At 35.6% G+C, this 25,513-nt stretch overlaps 3 protein-coding genes across 10 annotated transcripts in view; 2 read left to right on the plus strand and 1 right to left on the minus strand.

Annotated features, from left to right (window-relative positions):
• The first annotated feature begins 4,941 nt into the window (after window positions 1–4,941).
• On the plus strand, window positions 4,942–21,933 carry tpd52l1 (tpd52 like 1). Of its 6 annotated transcripts, XM_079583507.1 has the most exons (10): window positions 4,968–5,097; window positions 6,498–6,539; window positions 6,991–7,014; window positions 13,101–13,216; window positions 13,834–13,982; window positions 17,030–17,131; window positions 19,100–19,114; window positions 20,269–20,307; window positions 20,649–20,709; window positions 20,877–21,933. In XM_079583507.1, the coding sequence occupies exons 1-10, from the start codon at window positions 5,079–5,081 to the stop codon at window positions 20,997–20,999; spliced, it is 690 nt and encodes a 229-aa protein (XP_079439633.1). In that variant the 5' UTR covers window positions 4,968–5,078; the 3' UTR covers window positions 21,000–21,933. The 6 variants fall into 6 exon arrangements, with proteins under 6 accessions (XP_079439638.1, XP_079439637.1, XP_079439633.1 ...); XM_079583508.1 differs by lacking the exon at window positions 19,100–19,114; XM_079583509.1 differs by lacking the exons at window positions 19,100–19,114; window positions 20,269–20,307.
• A 131-nt stretch (window positions 21,934–22,064) lies between these two features.
• On the minus strand, window positions 22,065–25,236 carry hddc2 (HD domain containing 2). Its single transcript, XM_079583515.1, has 6 exons — window positions 25,087–25,236; window positions 24,890–25,011; window positions 23,783–23,885; window positions 23,632–23,700; window positions 23,395–23,533; window positions 22,065–22,533 (listed from the first exon to the last, which is right to left on the minus strand). The coding sequence occupies exons 1-6, from the start codon at window positions 25,129–25,131 to the stop codon at window positions 22,397–22,399; spliced, it is 615 nt and encodes a 204-aa protein (XP_079439641.1). The 5' UTR covers window positions 25,132–25,236; the 3' UTR covers window positions 22,065–22,396.
• LOC306983272 (uncharacterized protein) overlaps window positions 24,576–25,513 on the plus strand; it is a 60,463-nt gene continuing 59,525 nt past the window's right edge. For 2 of the 3 annotated variants that reach the window (XM_079583517.1, XM_079583516.1), the window contains exons 1-2: window positions 24,698–24,833; window positions 25,152–25,306. In XM_079583517.1, coding sequence (XP_079439643.1) covers window positions 25,160–25,306 — 147 coding nt within the window. In that variant the 5' untranslated portion in view covers window positions 24,698–24,833; window positions 25,152–25,159. Of the gene's footprint in view, window positions 24,834–25,151; window positions 25,307–25,513 lie in introns of all 3 variants that reach the window. The other variant, XM_079583518.1, reaches the window with a different exon arrangement.

A 25,513-nucleotide genomic window follows, 5' to 3' on the forward strand; every position in this document is an offset into this window, starting at 1 on the left:
GCCAATCTGGTGGTGTTGTGTTTTTTTTATTTTTGTCTCCACAGACGGTGCCTTTATGGGATTGAAATTTACTCGAATGAACTTTATGAATGAGTTCATTTTGTATATTTTGAGAGCACATCTGCTGTGATTGATTTCCAAACACCTGTAATATTTGATTCCCTAAATATACTGACTTATGTGTCTGAATCTATAGCACAACACCTGTGATACATTCATGTTTTCTTTTTAAAAAATGCACATTGTAATTTTTTTTTTCATTGTTACATTTGCTGCTGCACTTTATTTTCAGATATAGAAAGTCAATTCAGGCCTGCAGACAGCAAAAATGTCTTTATCATATTTAATTGAGAATTAAATGGAGCTGCCAACATTCGGTCTCGCTTGCGTTTAATTGGAAGTGTTTGCCAAGAAAAGTATCACTATTATGATTGCTCATACTTAAGGTTAGCAAGAAGTATTCTGCATGTATTCCATAATGCACAGTTTGCTACACAGATACACTAAAGTTTAGAGTCCAGTCTTTTCAAAAGACATTAATACTTTTATTCAGCAAGGATGCATTAAATCGATAAAAAGTGACACTAAAGACATTTATAATGTTAGAAACGATTTCTTTTTCAAATAAATGCTGTTATTTTGAACTTTCTATTCATCCATGAAACATATTGATCAGTTCCATCAAAAATATTAAGCAGCACAACTGTTTTCAACATTGATAATGATCAGGAATATTTTTTGAACAGCAAATCAGCATATTAATGATTTCCGAAGGATCATGTGACTGAAGACTGGAGTAATGATGCTGAAAATTCAGCTTTGCCATCACAGGAATAAACTGCATTTATTAAATATATTCAAATAGAAAACAGCTACAATATATTAAATTGTAATCTCATTTCATAATATTGACTATTCAACATTTCACCAAATCCAAACTTTAAAAAGTGAATCTTTTGCTCTGCTATGTTTATTTTAGATCATATTGTAAGACCAGAAAAACATGTTGGCAAGTTTATCAGCCAACAAAATCTCACTACTACAGATGACTATCTACCTCAAGGAAGTGTGGTGACTGCGGTCTCTGCTGAATGAATGCTTTCTTCTGTGATTTGCATGATCAAATATGCAAGTCTGACCATATGTTGGAGTAAAATACTCTTCTTTTTCCTCATAGAGCTGCTGTCCCTTTCATTATGTGGTCTGGGTGCAGCTGTCAGCCGAGCAGCTGTTGCTAGCTAAGTTTAGAAACGTCACCTGTGTGGCAGGCTGGCTCTTACAATGACATTGGCTGAAAGCATATTTTGATATTACGGAATGCCATCATACTGACTTCCTCGTCGTTCCAAACTTGAATGTCTTTCTTCTGTGGAACACAAAACAAGATATTGTGAAAAAAAAAATTTGTCCATATAATGGATGTCAGTGGGGTCTAATAATGCTTGTGTTCCGAAATCACACGAGAGAGAAAATTATATACCGTAGGTTTGAATCGACATGAGAGTGAGTAAATCATGACAGAATTTTCATTTGTGGGTGAAATATCCGTTTAACCCTTATTGGGTTCTGCAGAAATCGGCAAGTGTTCAACAAGTGCAACAATGAACAATATTCCAATCAACCAATTTGGGGGACAAGTTTTCAGTTTATGTCAAGTCTTAAACCCCGAGTTAGGTGCTTCTACATCAGTGTTCCCATTTCCCTCTGATTTTAGGGATTACATTTGGTTAGGTTTAGGGGTAGGGATATGGTTATTGTAAAATTTTCGGACAGGAATGTTGTTCAAGGATCAACAAAATATGTTGACCCAGGAACACATCTAACACATCTGGTAATTTTGACCTGGAGAGGATATTCTTTTTCCATTGGATACAATATTTGGCAATACCAAAGCATAATTAGTTATTTATAAAAGAAATGTAGGCTATATATATATATAGAGAGAGAGAGAGAGAGAGAGAGAGAGAGAGAGAGAGAGAGAGAGAGAGAGAGAGAGAGAGAGAGAGAGAGAGAGAGAGAGAGAGAGAGAGGAGAGAGAGAGAGAGAGAGGAGAGAGAGAGAGAGAGAGAGAGAGAGAGAGAGAGAGAGAGAGAGAGAGAGAGAGAGAGAGAGAGAGAGAGAGAGAGAGAGAGAGAGAGAGAGAGAGAGAGAGAGAGAGAGAGAGAGAGAGAGAGAGAGAGAGAGAGAGAGAGAGAGAGAGAGAGAGAGAGAGAGAGAGAGAGAGAGAGAGAGAGAGAGAGAGAGAGAAATTGCTTATATAAATAACTCATTATGCTTGGTATTGCCAAATATTGTATCCAATCATGTTATCCACTTGTTTTCTTTTGATTAGGACAGATTTAGTATTTCCTTTTAGAACAGATTGATCGTAGCCTCATTGATCTTACGCGCCTGTTTTTTTGAGAAATAAACTTGAATTAACTTTTTTCACTCAAAAACTGAGGTGCATGAGCTCAACTCAATGAGACCTATGGTCAATTAGTCCATTTTAATGAAAGAAAGCAAGTTGACAAAAATAATCCAATATTTGGTGATAATACAGCATAATGAAAGATTTATAAGCTATTTAAAAGGCAGCCATTTTTGCCCGGGAACACCATAAAGGATTTTTAGTAGCAAGTCATTGCCTCTTGTAAAGTTTGAACCCTTATCTGCACAGTGCTATTGATATTCAGGTTTGAGCATCTAAAGCATTCCATAAGAATATAATATTTTTCCATATAAGTGAAGATCACCATCTGGACACAGAGGACAACATTAGCAAACAGAGATTACAACATGTCACTTGAGTCCCAGTTTCCTCAGGTTTCCTTCTTTGTCCCTCCCTGCTGGTAGTCTCTGATAATGCACATTCCAGTCAAATCAATTTCCTGCCTGTCTAAGCACTTTGTTAGGGGTTTGCTTCCTGGGGTCAGCTGACTGACTGACATCCTGTTGACACCAGTACCAGCTGCTCAACCGGACTCTAATGGCAGTGTGGCAACTGATATCAATCTCTGTCAGGTTAATACAATAAAAGGGTGACTCACATTGCTATATTGTAGTTCTTACTCTTGAAACTTGGTGCTGCAAATATTATTGATTTGTTAATTATGCTTTCTCATTTGTTGGATGAAGTGCTAAATGACTAAATGTGAATGTGGTTATAGTTTCAATTTATAAAAAGTCAAAGTTTGTGATCTAGTCAAGGATCTTCTTCTGTATGCAAGGGCTCAACTCTTTAAGAAATTAATATTATATCTAATCGCATGATAAATATATCAGAATTGAATGGGGTGGGTGCTAATTTTATCGCAATGCTTTTTATTTGACATGTAGGCCTAATGACAACGATGTTCTTCATTTACTAAATGTATATTATTTGGTGACCAAATGTGATTTAGTTTGATTAATTTTTTTTGCTCAGGGATTTTTGTCAAATACTGTGGTGATGATGACATGATACCATGGAGGTTTTATACGATGTTGGTCAAAAATATAATATTAACAAATACATGCAACAATTATTTTTTAATTAACTCTTTTAAATAGTCATATTTATTTTTATTTAAACGTCATGGAAGGACATGGCAAAAAAAAATGATATTTATTTAGAAAATGCCATAAAAATCTCCTTCCGTCATATCAGTCATAGCTCATTGTTTTCTCCAAGCACTTTTTATTATCAATAATAATAATAAACACCAGCAAAGTGCCCATGCATAGTAACACACACAATCATCTTCATGTGAATTTGGGGCTGATTGCTGTGGTTCTTCATAAGTGGACGTTTTGAACAAGTCTGACACCTAGTGGTCAAAATAACTCGAGTGACATTTTGTATGTTGCCAACACTTGTGAAGCCTAGCAAACAGCAATAGATAGCATCATTATAAATTATATTAAATACTTGTAGTAGGCTTATATTCAAGGAACTCAGCACAAGTAGGCATACATGTAAACAGCTACTAAGAAACAAATAACCTGTTTACCTTCTTGACTTGAGCTTTCCATATGATAACTAGATACTCATTTAACAAAACTGTGCTACTATTTTGTGGGATCATCTGCTCTGTGTTTGTATATATCCGTGCTTGAAGTGCTTTTGACTCATTACAGTTTAAACCCGTCCTTATTACAATACGGAAGTGTAATATCCTAATTGTCTTAAAGCTCCCATAGTCAATATTAGCTCCTGTAACACATCATTGAGCGCTTTGCATAACTTGGCACAAGCAGTAGCCTACTTCAATTGAAAACTGAGCATTCTGTTCTATTTTTGTACTAAATTATTATTATTATTTATTTTATATCTCCATTCCATTCTCAGGCCAGCGTGTTTTTGCCGTGTCTAACCAGGAGATGCCGCTGTTGACCACAAGGACAATTTAACCGACAGTAAACTCCTTTGCTGCTCTCTCAAGTACACGTGTCACTCATGACATCATAATTTTGGTATGCCAAACTGGCATTCCTTTGTAATAAAAAATAAAAAATTAAAAAAAAATCCTATTTTAGCTTGGCCTTATTAATAGCATTGTTTTGTTTTATAACTTACCATTTATTGATTATAAATTACATAGAGCAGGTTGTTGCTCTAAATCCCCGGAAGATCATTTTTGAGGCATTCTAGCTATTTTGTATTACAGTAAAAGTAAAAAGTATGTGGTTGACGTCAATACGGTAAAATGTATTCAACTCTTTTTGTTCTACAAGTTACAACATAAATTGCACACAATCCAACAGATTTTGAAGCTGTTGTAAAAACAAAACAAAAAGTCCATGTTGCTGCTAACAATTTGTTAGAGGACTACAACTTCGGACAACAGTTGTAGTCTTAAGCAACTTTCGCTTGTTGATATTTTAAAAAATATTTGAAATACACGAAATATGCCCTATTACTAAATCATAATATGCTAATTAGAGCCGCTCCTATTGGTCTGTGGCTGAAGTTGCCCTGGTAATGGGAGTGGTTTTGACAGCAGACAGCGCGTGTGTGAAACGGTTGTGTAGGACGCGATATTTCTGTCTGAACTGAGAGGTTCTGTGTGTGTGTGTGTGTGCGTGTACTGGACCTGCATTTGCACAGTACCGCTGATATGGAGCCCAGACAACAGGGTGAGCTTACTTTCCGATCACTTTCATGTCTTATGTTCTGTGAAAATACTGGAAATGTGTGAATACTTCTGTAAATATCGTTTCACTTTGTGTATCTTTAAATAACTTGAGTAACGTTAGCGTTAGATCCAAATTAAAGAGGCACGTTTTGTTGGTTTTAAGTTTGCATACCAGAAAAATACATATAATGGATTAAAATATAACTAGCCCAATAGTACTCTTTTATATAAATATCAGCTATACTTAAAAGTAATCTGTACATACTTCTCATTTAGGCTTCAATTCTAATGAGGTGCATGAGCTTAAGCCAGACACGTGATCAAGTTTTCCAGGGATCTGTTGCCAAAACACGTAAACAAATGAGAGAATTAGATGGAGCTCCTCCTTCTCATGTTCCTTTAGGTGCACTGATCTGGACAACCATGTGACCTTTCCATTTCATTTCCACGTGATTGTCCTGAGCTAAATAATTGAAATCTTGTGACCAGATATGTTCCAGTGGGAGTACCAGTGAATTGGGCTGGCCTTTAAATAAACAAAACTGTATAAGTAGGCTACAGTAGTAGTAGCCTACTATAGTAGACATCCTGTTGGCACCTGGTACTGCCTTGCTCCACCAATGTAGTGCAACAAACTCTAATTACAGGGTTGGGCAATGAAAAGTCATAAATACCATCAATCTATCTCAGTGTAATAAGACTTCTTACACGTTGGTATACTGTGGTCCTTTTTTGCTCTGAAGCGAGAAAAGCCGGTCTACTGTATGTTTGAGGTCAAGGACCATCACATGTAACAACAAGACCATTGATACAGTATGTGCTCCATGAGCAAACCTATTTATGTTACCGTAAACATTCAGAAACTAACAGTAACAAAAGTAGTATAGTAAATTAAATCATGTCAATAACTAAAACATTTACAACAGTAAATGTGAATTTGAGTAGTTTTGCAGTGTTGTATAGTAATACAGTAGGCCTACAATAAAGTTAAATGAAATGGTAATTTATGGAATAATGTATATTATACACGTTTTTATAATTTGACTAGACAAAATACAAGTAAATTATAAGTATAAACTATCCGTTCAGTTTGTGAACTGGAAATGTAGCCAGTTGCTGAATTTGCAAACACACTAGCATACTACTATTTCTGTCATAGAAGTATATGGTACTAGTACTGTATACAGTTCTGAATTCAGCAAATGTATTTTTGAACCCAGTATAGTAAAGTATAGTAATGTACAAACCTGAAAACAGTGTATTCGTAGTTGTAGTTTAATTTTTTTAATAAATGTAGCCTATTTAAATCAACATGATCATCAGTAAAGTCAATGCATCTGCATTGTTCATTTGTGCATTCAACCTTTAATATCTGTTTGTTTTGCCAACCGTACTTCACAGAGCTGTACTCTAGCGTACTGACTTCTGAAGCTATAGACTGGGGTAAGAGCTTGCTGTGCAATGTAATGAAAGTGAATGTGACAAACCCAGCCTCTGTAGTCTGTGTGTGTGTGTAGATCACGCATGTCCACCTCTGAGCTGATGGGTTGTCTACAGCCTTTTCACAGGTGCTTTTAGATAGAAATAGTCTAAGACTTTAGCACATTTCACTTGTACTGCTAAACCCTAGAATGTGATATTATTTGATTGACAGACACAGCCCCTTTTTTGTTTTTCAAATGCATGTCATGTTGAGGTTCCTTGAATGAGTCAGCATTGGTTTGATATGCATGTCTGTGTACATTTTGTTTTTGAATGATATTGTTGAATGCAGCCTGTTTGCATGTTCTTTGAAATTTGAGTGCCATTTGTAATCTGTTTGGATTTGGTGCATCATCCGCTCATGAATCATTTCATGCATTGTTCTTCTTATTTTCAATTTGCTGAGCCACAGAAGACAGAGAAACTTTCCATGCAGGTAGGTCACAGAGACATCTCATTTCATCTGAAGGATGTAGCTTATAGCTGAGTTATAAAAACAACCCATTACACACACTTTGCATCCTCACCATCTGGAATTTCCTGCCAGTCACTAAACACTCTGTCGTGTCTCTGCGCAGCAGTCAGACGGAATTAAATCCAGTCAGATAATCACTAAGGAGAAATCCCTCAGATTACTTCGGCAAGGCCAGAAATGACGCAATTCTTCACTGAAACCATGCTCTTAAATTATACTGCTTTATTTCAAGGTCCGAATAAATTGTGTTGCATTATTGGAGTTATTTTGTGAAAAAAGCAGGATTTGTTCTAGTCTTCACACCTTTCTTAGGACCCTTTGTGTAGTGCCATGAAAGTTATATGTTAAGTTAACTAAACCTAAAACTATTAAAAGTCATTTCCATTAATTGGTATAAGGCTAAAATAAAATAAATATTAGATGAAAAACTTTAGATTAAATGTTGTCTTAACTATAATAAGATAGGCTAAGTTTGTAAGTTGAAGTACCTAAATTACTAAGACTGACAAAAATATATATATATTTAAAATAAAAATGACAAAAGCACTATTAAGCTTATTTAAAATATAATATTAAACGAATAGCCTATATAGATAGTATTATTATTAAAATGTTATTACATATTATTTTAATAAAACATTTTTTTAAAAATACTATACTAGTATTTAAATAATTCTAATAGGCCTATAACACTAAAATGTGCAATTGATTTAATGTTTAATTTAGCTGTTGTTTAATTTAATATTTATAGATTTGCATTAAGTTCAGAATTTGGATTTCCATTGATAGTTTTTGTGTCATTGAGATGAATCGAGATGAATATAAAAGTCATTCTCACAACTTGCTGAACAATTGTTATTATTGGCTATTATTATAGTTTTCTTTCCATTAGGCAACTGAACGCATTAACACATTAACATTATAGTTCATTGAGCTATGACTCGAGTATTATGAGTGATTAACCTAAATGGTTTAATCAATTGTCAACAGTGTTATACATAGATTTACCCAGGCCAAGATTGTTTGTTTTCCCCCCCACTCATCTCTGGTTTGCGTTTGAAAGCCGTTGTCTTTCATTCCTCTCAGTGGGCGATAGTAATGTTTTTTTCATCTGATGAGGATAAGAATGGCCTCCTCCTCCACACATTGCAATCTTTCTCTGAGGACAGTGAAGTGATTCTTTGTGATTCAAGAAGGAAAATGAGGACACTGAGAGGGTTGGACAGAATAGTAGCGCATAGTCCAGTGAGCTTGAAGAAGCTGAACCGTCAAGCACACTGCCCTAAAGGGACACTTAATTACTCAGATGACACACCGAACACCATGACACGACTCTGACTTGCTCACCCAGACATAAGAACTTGAGAAAGATGAACTCTGATTGGCCCGTTAATGATGAAAATAGAACAGAAAGAAAATATACGAAGGCTTGTCAACAAAGTTCAATATATAGAGGGGTTTCTCTGTGATTATCTCTTCTCTGTCGCATTTTACTGTTATTTTAGTCATGACAAGTCAAACTCATTTCAGCGAATCGGTTCTTTCAAGTAGTCCATTTCAACGAACCGATTTAACCAATTCATTCAAAAAGAACCAACTCGAAAGAATGATTCCTTCCGTATATTTTTTCCAATGAAAAGATACAGATGATCAACTTGACCATCCACTTGAAGTTGTCTTTGGTTATCTAGCTCAGCCAGGTTCCCAGCTTCAGGTTCAGTTAGTCTAGATTCAAGGTTGATCTAGAAACCATGTACTGTATAGCCTAGCTGCCATCAGAATCGGGGTTTAGCTGGGGGGTTTCAGCAGGAACCATGTTGTTATTTTAATTGGTGTTAAAATAGAATTGTTTTGTATCATAGCATTATTGTTTTCAAATGATCTTGGTTTAAATCCGATATCTCCGCATTTCATCTTGGTGGTGTTGAATAAAGCAATTTCAAGTTCTCTGTTTTCCAGGTAATAAACCTTCAACAAAGATTACACTTAGTGTCTGTAGACACAGTATTAAGGCAACGGAATAGAAAGGGTATCATTTTACATATTGTGAAAATGATCCTCTGTACTTCCTCTTATTCGAGACACAGACCCTTAAATAGATTTAGGGAATCTGATTCATGGGATAATTGGGAGGTTGATGCAAGACATCAGGAAAGTTACTAGGCAACCTGAACAATGAGGCGGTGGAACTGTGAAATAATTGCTTTTCTTCTGAGTTATGCTCAAAGATCCAACCCTCAGTATTAATCTATATTTTTTTAACAAATCTATAATATCTAAAAGCAAATAAAGCATCTTACAGACTGAAGACATAGAGGTTTATGCAGTGTCTCGAATAGTGTTTGCTTGTGTGTACACTGTCATGTTAGTGTTTATTTCTTAACATCTTAATGTCAGTGATTTTCTTCTGGAAAAGTCATTTTGAGGACATGTTGTGTCTGAATTGCCATACTGATTATTTTCATATTTTAAATGTGAGCCACATGCACTATGTTGGAGACTGTTTTCCATCATAATATGACATTTAAATATCCAGACAAAAATTGAAACAGTCAAAGCTAATTTGTCCATGTTTTTTTTAGTAAGTCTGTTACCAAATTAAACCATTTAGTTAAATGATATAGCCTAATATGCTGAATAATTAATTGAGGGTACGTTTACAGGACAATGATGCACTAAAAACAGAAACGTTTTTCCTGAGAATTTTTTTTGCGTACAGACGACACTATTGTCAAAATGATCTCTGTTCACTCAGATCCGCAAAAACGACAGCATTATGCATGCCAGGCCAGTAGTTGGCGACATCACTTTGTAAAGAAACACATTATAGACTGAACACGTAATACGCATGCGCATGACGTCACCGTTTACACAAAATTGTGTTTCTGTAGTTTACGCGGAGATGATAGCAGTATCATTTTCAAAAACGTGCACTTTGAAACCCAAATTTAAAAGTTTGCATTTTCAAATGGCCCCCAAAACATAAAAAGTTGGGGTGTGTAAATGGCCCCTTAATTGAATCATGAAACCGGTGTATTGTAAACGGCCACTAAAATGTAATCACAAATAATCACATGTTAATATGTGCTGAGAAAATCTATTTTGGTGGTTACACTTTATTTTGATAAACTCTGTGTTTTCTGGCATCTATTGCAAAGTCTTGTTTAGTGTGACACTGCGTTGCTGAGTTACCCGTGTCTTGACTTTATCCTATGGTTTCCCGTATTTCCCTGTTTGCCTGTCTCTTGGACCTTGTTTTATGTTTGGACTGTTTGCCCGTGTGTTTGACCCATCGCCTGTTACATGGATTATGATTTTGGATTGCCCTAAGAAAGCTGTGTTTGGATCCTCAACCAAACTCTCTGAGCAGTTCGTGACAGTATATACATACTGTGTATGTGCTGAAAGCAAATTTGAAGGAAATGCATAACGCGCTTGGTCTGATTCCTTCCGAGTTAATGTCTTATAGCAAGCACTGAACCATATTGCTTTAGTTTTAAACATGTAGATATCTTCTGTAAAGGCATTAATGATGGACCTGGGATCTCATTCCTGAGCACTTTTCTTTGCTAAAACCGTTCTGCTCTGCTCTTACCTGCTGATTGCATTAGCCTCTGAAAGTGTATCACGCGTTTCATACCACAGCACTCTAATCAGTTTCCCAAGTAATGACTGACCAGACCTCCGAGATGTGACTCTTGTTTCCTTCTGGACAAAAACTACCTCAACGTTTACCGTATTCACATTACTGGAGGCATATCAAATGCATTAGTGCTTCATCATTTGAGCTTTCATTTTCTATATTGTGAGGTTTAGTTTTTGATTCTCCAACATAATGCTTTTGAAGAACATTGTGTTTTAAAGGGGTGGTACAATGCTCTTTTCACAAGATTCACAAGAGTGTGTATGTGAAGTTTTAGCTCAAAATACCCCACTGATATTTTCATATAGCATGTTAAAGTAAGCACTTTTTGAGGTTGAACAAAAGCGCGTCGTTTTGTGTCTGTTCCTTTAAATGCAAATGAGCTGCACAGAGGGCGGAGCTTCAACAGCTCATGTCCTTTTACCTCACACAGACATGCACTGAGAAATTCAAACACTTTTAGTCTTTTATGTTCAAACCGGAGTCAGAAAATGATGGAGAGACTCAGGAAGAAGTAGAATGTGTAGAATGCAACAGGACGTCTCTGAATGGTTACCGGTAGTTGATGAATGTATGTAGCTGATGTGGAGTTAACTATCTTCTAGTCATTGATTAGCATATTCTGTCTTGACAATCTGTAAATCGTGTTCAGGGGGCGGGGTTTATGTAAATTATAGGGTTGCTGATGTCACTAACCCCGGAGGAATGTCGTGTAGTCCCTACCAGCCGTTTGTTGTAGTCCTTTGCTTTGAACTTTGAGCGTTGTAACTTTGCAGATGTTGTTTATGCTCAGCAACATTACACACTAACTAAAGTTAGAAAAGTGAAATCATAATCAACCACCCCTTTAAATGAATTGTAAAAGTTTTCACAGTCTAATTTTAAAGGGGTTTGAGTTTACAAATAAGAAATAAGAAATGTAATTTCACTCTCCGATAAACACACTTAATGTAAAATATTGATTTATGTAAGCCATGTCAGGCATGTCTTGCAATGCTGAAATGAAACAAATGATAATGGTGTTCTGAGTTAAAGGATTTTGAGGAACTATGTTGAGCTTTCTTGATAGTTGTGGTAATCAAACCATATTCCTACTTTCATGTCCTCCTCTCTGTACTTTACTAAGTTAGGTTTTAGTCCTCAAATGCATGAGAGAATACTGTTTTGGTCACTAGTCTCTGAGTCAGCATGTCAGCTATTATGAAATCAGCCTTTTGTTGCCTCAAATCATACTTCCATGACGAAATGAGGGCTGAGTAAATCTTTTTTGGGTGAACTAACCATTTAAAGGAAACGTGTAAAGCTTTATTATAACTGTTACCTTCAGATGATCGATGTGGCATGTTTGCAAGGTGTTTTTAGTCTTTTCTTTGTCAACCTTTCTTTAGGACTGCAAAAATACACCTTCATTCAGGGGTGAGGCAGGATAATTACATAGAGAAGGTGATGGTTAAATGTGTTTAAAGGCTTCACTGCTGTTGTCACACTGACTGAAGGGTACAGTAGTTTCTGTGTACTGGCAAATGCCATTTAACATAATGGGTGAACTTGTGTTTTAGTTTACCTAGCTGTTTCCATCCAAGTTCTGAATTTATTTTTTTGTGGAAAATCATATCGCAAAAAATAAACTGCAAGTAAAGTAGTGATTCCATTCCAAAAAGTAAATTTTCATGTAAATTATGGCAATTTTATTCACATCTTGGTGTTTTTAATGCAATCTCACAATTGAATACATGTGGGCTAAAGAAAATTTGTATGTTATTGTATGGTTGACTTATAAATAAGTCGTATGAACTACCATTTAAAATTTGGGATCAGTAATATTTATATAAAAAATTAATTTAAAAAAAGCAATTACCGTAATACTTTTTATTCAGCAAGGATGCATGAAATTGATCAAAATTGACAGTAAAGACATTTATAATTCAACAAAAGATTTCTATCTGAAATAAATGCCATTATTTTGAACTTTCTAGTCTTTAAAGAATTGTGGGGAAAAAATGTGTCCCCAAAATAAGCAGCTCTGTTTTCAACATTGATAATAATAAGAAATGTTTCTTAAAGCCGCAAATCAGCATATTAGAATTTTCTGATTGATCATGTGACACTGAGGACTGGAGTAATGATGCTGAAAATTAATATGTAAATGTTCAGGTTGGAGTGGCATAAAAATACATAACTAATTTGATTCATTATACCCTTATCCTTTAATGATGAGTTTGAGACTTTTGGGCTAAATGGTTTAAGGTTTTTGTTTTTCTTTTAGCAATGGTGGATCGAGTTTTCCCGAGATATTTCTGTGAAATCAAATCTGTGAAAGAATGCGTTCTCATAGATTTGTACATATGACTGAGACATGTTAACAATAACATTTGTTCTTCTATTTTTGTACATTCATTTCCAGGTTTATTGGACAAAGAGCCTCTAAAGGAAGTGGACGAGGACATGGTGTCAGAGGTGGACCTCAACAACACTGTCACAGAAGAGGAGCGAGAGGAAATGGAGAATGAACTGACTAAGGTACTTTCCCCAATGTTTTAGTGCTGTAAACTAGGAAAATGAGGTGCAGGCACATTAAGAGCTGTTTGATCCTTAGAAACAGCTTTAGTCTGTGAACTCAAAGGCCACAAAGCTCAAGCAGAAATTGTCTCGCACGTTATGCAAATCCTGCAGATCTGTCATTTTCCTTCTTTGCATGTTGTGACTCACTGTAAAAAGTGCAAAGGACCTTTGAAAAACCCTTAAAAATTACTTGTATCTGTGAAAAAGTGTAGTTAGGTCGGGTTAGGTTAGTATTGACTGAAATTTACTGTGCTGTTTCCACTCAAACGGTCTGCACTATCTCGTCCAGAACATACACCCTTGATTGGAAATCATGTGACCTAAGCTTTTCCGTTTATTTCCCTGGGCTATATTTGATCCCCCCAGATCCTCACAGTCCATTAAGCCATGCAAGGCTGGCGTTAACTGTGTCACAGTTTGCGTGTGAGACAGAAAGGACAAAAAGAGTGGACAATTCATATTAAAACTGCATTATTTGTTGTTCATTTGTACATTTTCTAGCTGTTAAATATAAATCTGAAGAGCATCACAAGAGCTTCTCAGCCCCCAACCTTGACCTATTTTCCCTCTGTCAGTTAGAAGAAGAAATCGCTACTTTGAAACAAGTCCTGGCGTCCAAAGAAAAACGTCACTTGGAGTTGAAACAAATACTAGGGATCACACCCTTGAGTGAACTACGACAGAACTTCAGCAAGAGCTGGTACGACATGCAGACCAGCACTGCGTAAGTACAGTAGTGTTTGCTAAACCCTGTGATTAATGTCATCTTTCGTTGTGGCTTATTGTGACTACAGAGCCATGCACCCTTTTAAGAGGAAAGTAGTGGTGGTTATGACACATGACCAAAATGATGGAGGGGAAAAACACTTTTTAACAACCTTCTTCAGATATTACCTTTCATGTAATATAGCTTTTTGTGAAAGCAAAAGGTCTGCAAAGTTTCAAAGATCAAAGTGCATGATAAATGGAGTTATTGTCTCCTAAAAGAGAGTTGTCTGTAGTTAGTGCCGTCAAGTTACACTTAATTTTAAGGTGACATACAGTAGTTACATTGTACTTACTCAAATATGTACTTAGTAGTATTACTTAACTACATGCATTTACTATATTACGGTCAGGGTTTGGTTTACTTGTAGTTATGCATAATTTACTGTTATTACTATACTAAGCACAATAGTAACGTAACTTAAAATAAAGTGTTACCCCTGTTTTTTACTAACATGCTTTCTTCTTGAGAATGAATTGCAGTCTGAAAGAGTATGTTGAAACTGCTGTGTTTCCCTCTGTCGATGTATATTTAGGTTATTGCAATCATGATGTGATCCATATCTACTTCAATTCACATTCACTTATACAAACAGCGCCTGTTTGAGACACACAGTGCTTGCTGCACATCCCTCTTTCGCTTTATACGTACACACTGAACATAGACATGAACAAGTGGCCTATTATTGTCAATTAAAGGGAAATAGCGTAGAGGCTTACTTAAAATCACTTCTCATTATGACTCATGAAGTATCATAACAATGTTGCGCATTACAGTAATACTGTTTACGATCACTAGCCTAGGGAATAACAAATATTCTGTTTTTAAACAGATTAATACACAGGTTACAAGCATGATGAATAGAAACCATTCATAAGCAAAGATTATGTGAATTTATGATATCAGAAAAACATCTATTTATTGTACATTAATTCATTTAGCAGACACGTTTGCCCAAAGTGTTGCCCATTCTCGTTAGCTTTGGTGGATTGACTTGTTGAAATGTTTTGGAAATAAAATCTGTGCTAGAAAGTTTGCTTATAGAACAATTCTATAAACTAACATTTTAAGTCTCCAGAATTCACTTTCGCCATTGACACTTTAATTGTTTGACACTTAAACTTTCTTTTTTGTTTTACTGTTTAACATCATAATCATTAGAATAACATAAAAGGGTATGTTTATATGATAATAAGTATGCCTGACTTTGTTTATATCCCCATGTTCATCTGGTCATTAAGTTACTACAGTGTCATGGTAACTAGCATCTCAAATGAAAAGCTCTTCTCGTGTCGCAGTTGCCATGGGCTGAGAGGGACAAACTGATCAGATGACGTCTTCTGACCGATCTGGATCATTTCTGTATTAGTCTGAGTGACTCGTACTCTCATCAATTGACTAGATTTCCAGCTCCTAGTTTGTTCTTGGGTCAGTCTAGATGTGCTATTATTCAAAGCATGTAATTCCACATTTACCTCACATAATTAAGCTGCGAAATGTACCTTGGCTTGTAGCATGACTAGTTCACCCAAAAATAAACGTTCTTTCATAATTTATTCAGCATCATGTCATTCCAAACCTGTATGACTTTCTGTCTTCCATAGAACACAAGTTTTTTTTTTTTTGTTCACAGTTCACACTGCGCTTTTCCTTATGACATGAATAGGGATGATCAAGCTCCAAAAATTACAACTAAACAACATAACGTCACTATAGAACTAATCCAGACTTGTGTACTATAGTCTTCTGAAGTAGCTTTATGTGAGAAACGTAAGTTATTTTAGGCTTTTAAAGTCTCGTGACTGATCGGAATGTGCCACTTTGGATACTGTATGTGTAAAATGTTATTAAATCTGGGAGTTTTGTTGAGGAGCTCTTGGGTCAAAAGGATTTTGTGACTTCAGTGCATATAATAGGAAGTCACTCACTATTATCCACCACACACACACACACACACACACACACAAAAAAAAAGTAATAAATAAATAAATAAAAAAAGTTATTGTTTTCATCGTGACCCATATAACCTTAAAATATAAGGTTATAACACAAGATTTCAGACACCAGTGAAATTTCTGTGAAATTAGCATTATGAATCTTCTGTTCCCTTTGTGGACTGTCTTCTTGTATCCATTATATTGAAGCAGCATTTCTTCCTGTTTTTTACGAGATCATATAGAAAAAGTGAAGTAAAGTTCTTCCTGCTTACAATTCAGAAAAGGCACCTTTTGTGCCTGTAGGCTACTTGGTTTAGAGTTTGTTCTCGTTCTCCAGTCTCCTTTGGGAACTGGCATGTCTAATATTGTAATGTCATGTTTAATGCACTGTATCATGCACTAAATATTTAACCATATAGGGTACAACTGGGCTAAAGGCACAGTCCATCCTCATGGACTGCAGCAGATTTGTCGGTTCTTGATGTGAGATGTTACTCCACTCTTCCACCAAGGCACTTGCAGGTTCTCACACATGTCTGGTTGGTTACATGTGGTTTGGGACTGCAAGGACGATCACCCGTCTCCCTGTAGCACTATCAGACATTGCAGTTTATTGCTCTGGCCACATCTGCAGTCATCATGGCATTTTCACATACCTGTAGGCATCTTTCTCCTGGTGGTTTTCCGAGTCAAAAGGTCTCTTTAGTGTCCTATTGGAACTGTGTCTTAGTCTACTGCCTGTAAACTGTTAGTGTCTTAAGAACTGTTCTAATAATTGTTTTTGGTTCATTGAACAAGCATGAAAGAAATGGTTTAAAACCTTTCCAATTAAGATTTGTAAAGCTTATTTGGATTTTATAAAATGTTCATTAAAACTACAATATCCTGAAAAAGGGAATATATACCGGGTCTTTAAACTCACAAAAATGGATTAAAAAATGGATTCTGGATTAAAGAAGGATTTCTATAAAAGGGTATATCAGATTTCAGAAATATAGTTTTCTGAAATATTTTGTTCTATTTTATTTATTAGTGACAATATTTGTTATTTTTGTACTGTTCTGGCAGATACAAAAAGACATCTGAGACCCTGACCACGGCAGGACAGCGGACCTCAACCGCCTTCAGTAACCTGGGCACTACCATCACCAGGAAGTTCGGGGATATGAGGTACAATGTCCCTTCCCCCTCTCCCTCTTTCCGCTGTCCCATCATTACTTGTTTTGTTTTTGTTTTCTGTAGGGAACTCTCACAAACACATAGTTCACACATATGCTGTGTATGATGCACAGTGAAATGGCAGTGGTCTTGAGGCGTTCACCTCAGACAGTCTGTTTGAGAGGCATGTTTGTGTTATGTAAGCCTCATTTAAGCAGCTTTCAGCGGGCCAGATTGGAGGCAGATCCAGCTGGCAGAGAAATAAGAGCTTGTGATGGCATGAAGAATTTACCAGCTCCTCTTCACTGGCTCCTGGACGGTTGAGACTTTCTCTGACAATAGATGCTTTCAGAAGTGTCATAGTCTGCAACAGGGTGATAAATGATTGACCGTTGACAGTTTGTTTGAGTTAATTTATAATGGTCATGCTTTAAAGATGGCCATCTTAAATACTGCAGAAAATCAGTCTATTACAAATTTTTCTTAATAAATATATATTCTTAAAACAAGATGTTGAGAAGCAACATTTTGTACTATAATAGAACAGTTATCAGAATGTTATGCATTTATATTTTTTCTAATAATCTTATATTAATATGTATGCACCTGTATATTTATTTACATACAGTACATAATGTATTATATATATATATATATATATATATATATAGCCTATATATATTGTTAGCTGTATGCATTATTATTAGTGTTTATCAAATGAGAGTTTCTTGTTTTAAGGATGTTTAGGTATTTTTACTGGAAGACAAGTCAAAAATATAGATCAAAAATTGGTTTACAAAAAAATAACTTTTGCAGAAGTGTTTAATGATATTCATTATGTTGTATGCTCTTATTAGTGTGTTTTAAGACAATTTTATTAATTAATGAATTGCAGATATAGGCTAATACTGAAAATCAATGCATGACGCCCAGTTTTAATTTATTACTCACTCCTGCCTTTGCTTTAGCAAAGTAGTGTTGGTTTTACTGTAGATCCAATACCTCCTACCTTATTTTACTTCAGCATGTTTGGCCTTCAGGTACTGTATCCCATGAGGTATGTGTGTTTGGTTGCCAGTGTGTGACGCTGTCTCTCTGCATGTGTCTGGGGGGTTTTCTACCTCATGTTTGCAGTGAACTTTCAAAGAACAATGTGTAGCCTTGCATGCTCATCGACTCCTAGCAATAGCAGCAGAGCGCATGATGATACTGGATGACAAGGATTCTCAGGATTTCATCAACATCTTCTACTTCAAAAAATTAACTTTTTATTTTGTTTAAATAATGATAAATCTTATTATCTTGTTGTGCAGTCCTGAGTGCTATGTTCAGTCTACTTCGTCAGTCCAAAAATGTCAGTATTGGGAATGGTTAATGTTCATTAGCTAATTTAATATACAGTTGCCCTAAAAACTACACTTAAGTCACACTTAAAAATGTATGAATGCCATAATGCACACTTTTAATGCAAAAAAAAATCACAAGGTTTCCCATGACAAAACAATTGTTCAAAATTTGTATGAACTTGAGGGAAACTGACTTCATGCATCGACCAAAAATGTACTTAACACCAGTTGACCAGAGAAAAGGTCAAGCATCATTTGATTTTTTTTTTTTTTCCTAATGCAATGATATTCATACATTAAGTGTACAGTAACTTACGTCCAAATCATTTTTGTGACCTCTGTATTAAAATTAATTTACAAAATCAGTTTCCATGGGGTTCAACCGCTGTTGCGGTTTGGTTTGTATATAATTATGATTACATTTCTCAGATTTTACGTCCAGTGAATTGACCTGAAAGTTCTGCCAGTATTAGTTGTTCTTAACTTGAGAACTGCATGCTTTTTATGGTTTGTACTGTTCTGGCAGAACTCAAACTGTGGTTTGAGTCTCATATGACCAAATGTTGCATGGCCTATAATCTGTCAACAAAAATAATTTACAATGTTCTTTCCCTATCTCTGATGCGCACCAAAGGTCGCATTCCATTGGGTAAGATACTGTGTTCATAGATCCCAGATAGAGATGAGCGATAGCTGCTTTTCTTTTAGCATCTGCATGATGCATGAGAGCAGTGATGGTGCTGAAACCAAATCTGACTTAAAGACAGGACTCCCATAAATAATCAATATGGGTGTGAAGGGGTATTCAAATATCTGAGCAGTTTATATGAATATTTCAATACAATTTCAATGAGTGTCAGCCTAACATTGATTCTAACATTGTGTGAAGTCAAAAACTTAGATAATTTAAGATTGGAAATGGTTCAATGTCTGAGACTATGGCATAGCATTGTAGACTGGTCTTATTTTATGTTTAATTTTCAGCAAATCAATGCAGTTCCAAAGTCACAATCATTTCTTTGTCTCCCACATTGACTGTATGTTGTTTACTAAATCAGCATCTGTTGCTTTTCTTTGTGAACTGTTTATGACAAATAATGCATGTAATGCTCTTTGATAAATAGCAGAACCCCTTTCTTCCACCTCTGAGTAGTTAAAAAAAATAAAAATTAAAAATAAAGCACGTGGTTTAGTTTCTATGCATATAAAACAGAAAGTGCAAAACGATCTGTACAGTTACCCAGTTCACATGCAGCTTACTACCAGTATAGCTATAACAGGAATCTTTGCATTTATGGGATAGTTATACGTATAGTCCATTGAAAAGTGCAAACCCGCTCAAAAGTTTGGGGTCAATATATAAACATTTTTTTTGAAAGAATTTTATACTTTTATTCAGCACCGATGCATTAAATTGATACAAAGTGACAGTAAAGACATCTAAATTGTTACAAAAGATTTATATTTAAAATAGTATTGTAAAAAATGTTAAGTCAACTGTTTCAACATTGGTGATAATCAGAAATGTGTCAGCAAATCAGCATTTTAGAATGATTTCTGAAGGATCATGTGATACTGAGTAATGATGCTGAAAATTCAGCTTTGCCATCACAGGAATGAATTAGAAAAATCTAAACGGCCCCAAACTTTTGAACGGCAGTGTAGATGTAGTGAAACTTAAATATATCTAGAAATAAAATCTGTTAAATTATTAGCATTTTATGTGTCTTATTTGCAATGTATTTCTTTGTCCATGATGATGATTGAACCTCTCTTTTGCTTGGCCATGCTTTCATGGGACAGCTATTCTATACGTCATTCAATGAGCATGCCTACAATGAGGTAAATATGTGTGACAGCTTGCTTTGCATGTTTTTTTCTATTCTTGCATTTACTAAAACTTTTTAAAGCGTCAAAAAATGGGATTCCACATATATCATATGCATATATAAAACAGTACACTACAGGTTGAGTGTTTTATACAGTCCCCATTTATACCGTTGTGGTTTTGTTGCATTAAAAAACTGTAAATTTTGGTACCGGTAATACCTGCATGTACCAACTTTTTCATTACACAACAATAAAACATGGAGAGGATGTTAGGACTCCTTTTGGATGGACCAAGTTTAGAATTAGATTAGGTTTGGTGAAATGCGTAACACAAAATTGTCTTTATTCCACAGGAACTCGCCTAGTTTCAAGTCCTTTGAGGAGAAAGTCGAAAGCACAGTTTCAAACATTAAGGTAAGCCTGACATAAAATGACCTTATTGGTGGTCAAACACTAACTTTGTTTGTCCCTCAGTTCAGTGCTGTTAATAATTGATCAGCTTATCATTGGGAGTTTTCAACTTCACTGTGCTTGTTGTCAACATACTATCCAATGTTATGAGAGTTTTGTGTTGTGAGCAGTCAAAGGTTGGGGGAACAGGAGGCGCAGGCAGTTTTGAAGAGGTCCTGTCATCAGCGGCCCATGCCAGCGCCCAGGACACCCCTACTAACAACGTCACCGAGAGCAGTGAGCGCTCATGCTGAAGATGTTAAAGGTTTACAGGTGGAACTATGATGCCTCCTAGTGGTCTGGAGACCACTGTGAAAATTGCTCCGGGGGCCCACGACACAGTAATACATGCCTTCAGATGTATGCTGGTGGATTATCCGTGCAAAAATATGTATTATTTTTGTACGGAAGGAAAACAACCAAGTGGAGCATGTTTATTCTTTTAAGTTTTCTTCAAAATATGTATATTTTTTAAGGAGACTGCCTTTGGTGTAGTCCTGCGTTACTTTATCATTATTTATACTAACTCAACATTGTATTAACAGCAACAAAGCATGATACATTTCCAGGACCAAAAAATAAAGGCTGAATATCCAATCCTAAGAGAAGTACTTGAAAGAATGTTTAACTAAATGGATGTTAACTTGCTTTTTTTTCTGTCATAAATCTGTTAATGCTCCTTTTACCCCACAACGAGAGCACATGTTTGCTGAGAACAGATGCAAACAGCAAATTAAGGAAATATGTTTTACTGCAGTTTATTAATTTATCTAATATGCCTGGTGTGAATTATTAATTGTCACTGACCAAAAATGTATAGCATTATTATGTCCCGTTTTTTCTGTTCTTCATTTGTGTAAAATGTGTTGCAGCTTTACATATTTAACTTTGATATTTAAGTCAATTGTTGTTTTAAGGAAGAGGATTTTATAACCAAAATCTTTCTTCAGTGTTGTGTCGAGCTGGGTTCATTGATAACATTAGTCATTAAACGTTTTTTTTTTTTTGCAAAGTCACCAAGTCCCGGCTCATCAGTCATGAAATAAAGGTGAACTGAAATCAAAATCCATAACATGAGGATTCATTTTACTGTTCCCTCATCATTAAGACAGTAAAAGTGTGGCCTTTTCGAAAGACCTTCGATACACTTTTTTTGTTGCCCCTGCTTTATGCTTTGCTTTCCACTTTTTCTGTCAAAATTTCATTACTGTAGAACTGATAATATTTACAAACATATTTAGAAAGTTGTTAGAATTATTGCAGGACGGGTTGTTTACATTTCCCTTGTGTTTTGACGCGTTTAACAACTTAAAATCAGGTTCAGTGGTCATAAAATATTCTTTTTATTAAAGAATGTAATACAGGAAGGCAGTAAAATACTGATCAAAAGAAAAGAAAAGAACTCTGAGGTTAAAAAACAGTTTCACATATTCCCATTTGATTTTAATAAAAAGGTTGATATCCATTAATAAAATTACAACCGTGGAAACAAACCATGTCCTGCAGAACATTCAAACAAACGGGAACATCACACAACCACAAACCATGCTCCTGTACAATGAAATAAGATAATAAAACAGAATATCTCGACAAAATAAACACTCGTGCACAGACGTGTGGAGGTAGCTTCATTGCCTGACAGGAATGGAGATCATGGTGTTGCTAGGGTGTGAGAGCTTGTGTCAGTGGTCTTCTCAGCAGCAGTATCTCCTTTGGCAGCGATGTGGCGAGCTCTTTCCTCATTCAGACTCTTCACCAGACTCAACACCTCTGGGTGATGGAACCTGCCTGTGATGAGAGGGGAAAATACATTTGGGGAGTCATATGGCAGTCAAAAGAGTTAGTGTCTGTCCTAAAGACAAAGGTCTCTATCTGTCTAGATTCAGGGGTGCCAAACTCAAACGTCCTGATTTTGCAGTGTTAGACGCGTTGATCCTGGAACAACATTCCGTTCGCTAAACCCTTCGCTAAAGTTATCCCTAAAAATTATAGGTGAATCCCACTGATGTAGAAGCACTTAACCCTGGTTGTAAGCCGAAACTTGACATGAAGTGTAAACTTGTGTTTTCTATTAATTATTTAAAGAACACCTTAAGTAGCAAAATCTACAAGCCAAACTAATAAAATTCAAGTAAACAGTAATTTTCAGGTAGTTCAGTATTCAGGTGCAGAAATTGAATAATCAAATGTAAAATAGCACTGCAGAGTCTTCGCTGTATAAATTAAATATAATTAATATTTGTTAAAGCCGATTTTGTATTTTGTTGTTTTGTCATCTTCTTGTGCTTGAATGGTTTAAATTGTCAGGACTTAAAAACAACAAGTATAAAATGTAAATGATAAACTTTCACTTTATGATGGTCAAACTGATCAACTACAATCCGTCACACCCCTAATATAAAGCTATTGCATTTAAATCAATAATTGCAAGTATGAAAACTATAAGTTATTGGAAAATTACCTATTCAAAAATATGCTAAAATTTGTAGAGTGTGGTGAGACAGAATCGATTTGTTCATTTGCAGTTCTTTATTGGAGTGAACGGCCACTGTTGACCACATCTAATACAATTTTCTTTGCGTGCTCTTCTTAGAATTACTTATCTAATTAGATCCTGAGCTTGTAGAAGATAGAAAAACAAGATCAAACCTTCAGTGGAGGTGAAGAACTCTTGGAGTCTTCCAGGTTTCCCCTCCAACTCTTCATATTCATGAGCTTGTATTATCATCTCCAGCTGGTCGAACTCTTTCACCAGTTTGGCTTCTGGACTGGACTGAGCCTCATATTCCTATGAGGGATGCAGTCCAGTTTATAATGTCATTCTGAACCAAAAAAAAAAAAAAAGAGGAACTTGGTCCTGTGGTTTCGTTTTGATCATTAACTGACCTCCCATAAGTTGTAAATCTCTTTCCGCAAGCCATCATCTAGCAGGCCTGTGATATGCACCATTGCCTCCTAAAGAGAAAGATTCTCAATGTTTTAATGTGTACACAAACAAAATATTTTAAAGGTAAAATTAAACTTAAAACCATCATACATTTTCCCTTCTGTGCTTCTCTGTTTTGCTAACATTGTCTGCAGGAGCAATATCTCCCACAATACACTCAGCCAAGTCGTGAACTAAAGCCAGCTTCATGCATCTGTGAAGAGAAGAGATGATCAATTATGTGAATGCATCTAAATGAACTGATCATTATTATTTACTTTGCACATTTTAGAATAATTGTCTTAGTTTTTTTATTTTAAATTTAAAAAAAAAAGATCTAACTTCTAGAATTGTAAAGATATTTATACATTATGTACAATTTATATTGCTAGAAATGAGCTCTCTAGAACATTTATGCATACGCCTCAACAGTTTTTCTAATTAAAACTTTGACTGGTATGAATATGTAGGCCTATATGAATTAATATATAAATAAATCGAACGAGTGTGATTGAAACAAAATGAACTGCACAAGTGTGAATGAATCCTAATGAATCGAACACGTGTAAATTAATCTAGATGATTCACACAAGTGTGAAGGAATCCTAATCGAACACGTGTAACGTTAAATGAGATTTACACAAGTGTGAAGGAATCTCAATGCACTGCACAAATGTGAATAAATCTCAATTAATTGCACAAATGAGAATGAATCTAAATGAACTTCACAAATGATAAATGAGTCTAATGAACCGAACAATTGTGAATGAATCAAAAAGACCTACACAAATGTCAATCAATCTCAAAAAACTTCACAAGTATGAATGCTTAAATGAATCGACTCTTCTCTAAACCCCGCCTTAAAGTCTCTCTACTAACCAATCATAGTTTAGCAACTGTTGCCACACAAACATTTGTATCTCTCACACCGAGGATCTGTGTTTGTTTGGATAGATTTATACACAATTTTATGGAAATTATCGAAAAACACGTTATGGCGTCGTTGCTAAGTTACTTATAATCGTACAAAGAACCCGAGGAGGATATAACTAGTATTTTGTTAATCTGTTTTCTCAACCTTATGTAAATAAGCGCGTGCTGTGGATTGAACTGTCAACCCTCTTTCAAAAATAAACAGAAGAACATCACCGTTAGTTCAAAGGTAAATAGTCGACATATATGTAATCAATCCTCAATTTTATGACCCCTCATACAAACCTCTCTTTATTGACACTGATATCCTGTATTGTTAAGGCCATCATTGACATTCTGTACATATGATCTGACACACTCTCAGGCTGTTTGACATTTCTGTACACCCATCCTGTTCGTGGTACGCGCTGTAACACAAGCAAGCGTTAATATAGCATACATGTTAACCTGCAAAACATTGTACTAATACGAATTTCACTCACTTTTAGCTGTCCGACTAATTTCATGAATTGTAACATGTTGTCCATTCCGTTGACCGTTACACCAGCCAATAGAATGCCGACTGCCGACGTCAACGACGAACGACCCGGATGTAAAACCACAGCGTCCAATAGAGAAAATGGAGAGAGTAATGACCTGCAGCCGCCACTAGATGGTGACAGAATACAAGCAAGTCAATGGAGTCAAGTCAAACAAACATCTGTAAGTACTTCAAAAATAATCAATTCTACATACGATACTATTACCATTTTGGGAACACTTTACAAGAAGGTTCATTAGCTAACATTAGTTAATGTATTAACTAACATGAACTAACCATGAACAATACATTTGCTATTGTATTTGTTAATCTTTGTTAATGTTAGTTAATTAAAATAAAGCTGTTCATTGTTTGTTCATCACAATGCA

This window comes from Phoxinus phoxinus (genome assembly GCF_949152265.1).
Source record: "Phoxinus phoxinus genome assembly, chromosome: 16".
In the NCBI taxonomy this organism is placed as follows: Eukaryota; Metazoa; Chordata; class Actinopteri; order Cypriniformes; family Leuciscidae; genus Phoxinus; species Phoxinus phoxinus.

Excerpts from the sequence above, each read along its gene's own strand:
- tpd52l1 (XM_079583507.1), top strand. Across the intron at positions 13,217-13,833 it reads TGGAGAATGAACTGACTAAG|TTAGAAGAAGAAATCGCTAC; the intron begins GTACTTTCCCCA and ends TCCCTCTGTCAG. Across the intron at positions 20,710-20,876 it reads GCACAGTTTCAAACATTAAG|TCAAAGGTTGGGGGAACAGG; the intron begins GTAAGCCTGACA and ends TGTTGTGAGCAG.
- hddc2 (XM_079583515.1), bottom strand. The coding sequence starts at position 25,131 with ATGGACAACATGTTACAATTCATGAAATTAGTCGGACAGCTAAAA. Across the intron at positions 25,012-25,086 it reads AATTAGTCGGACAGCTAAAA|CGCGTACCACGAACAGGATG; the intron begins GTGAGTGAAATT and ends CTTGTGTTACAG. Across the intron at positions 23,701-23,782 it reads AGAAGCACAGAAGGGAAAAT|GAGGCAATGGTGCATATCAC; the intron begins GTATGATGGTTT and ends CTTTCTCTTTAG.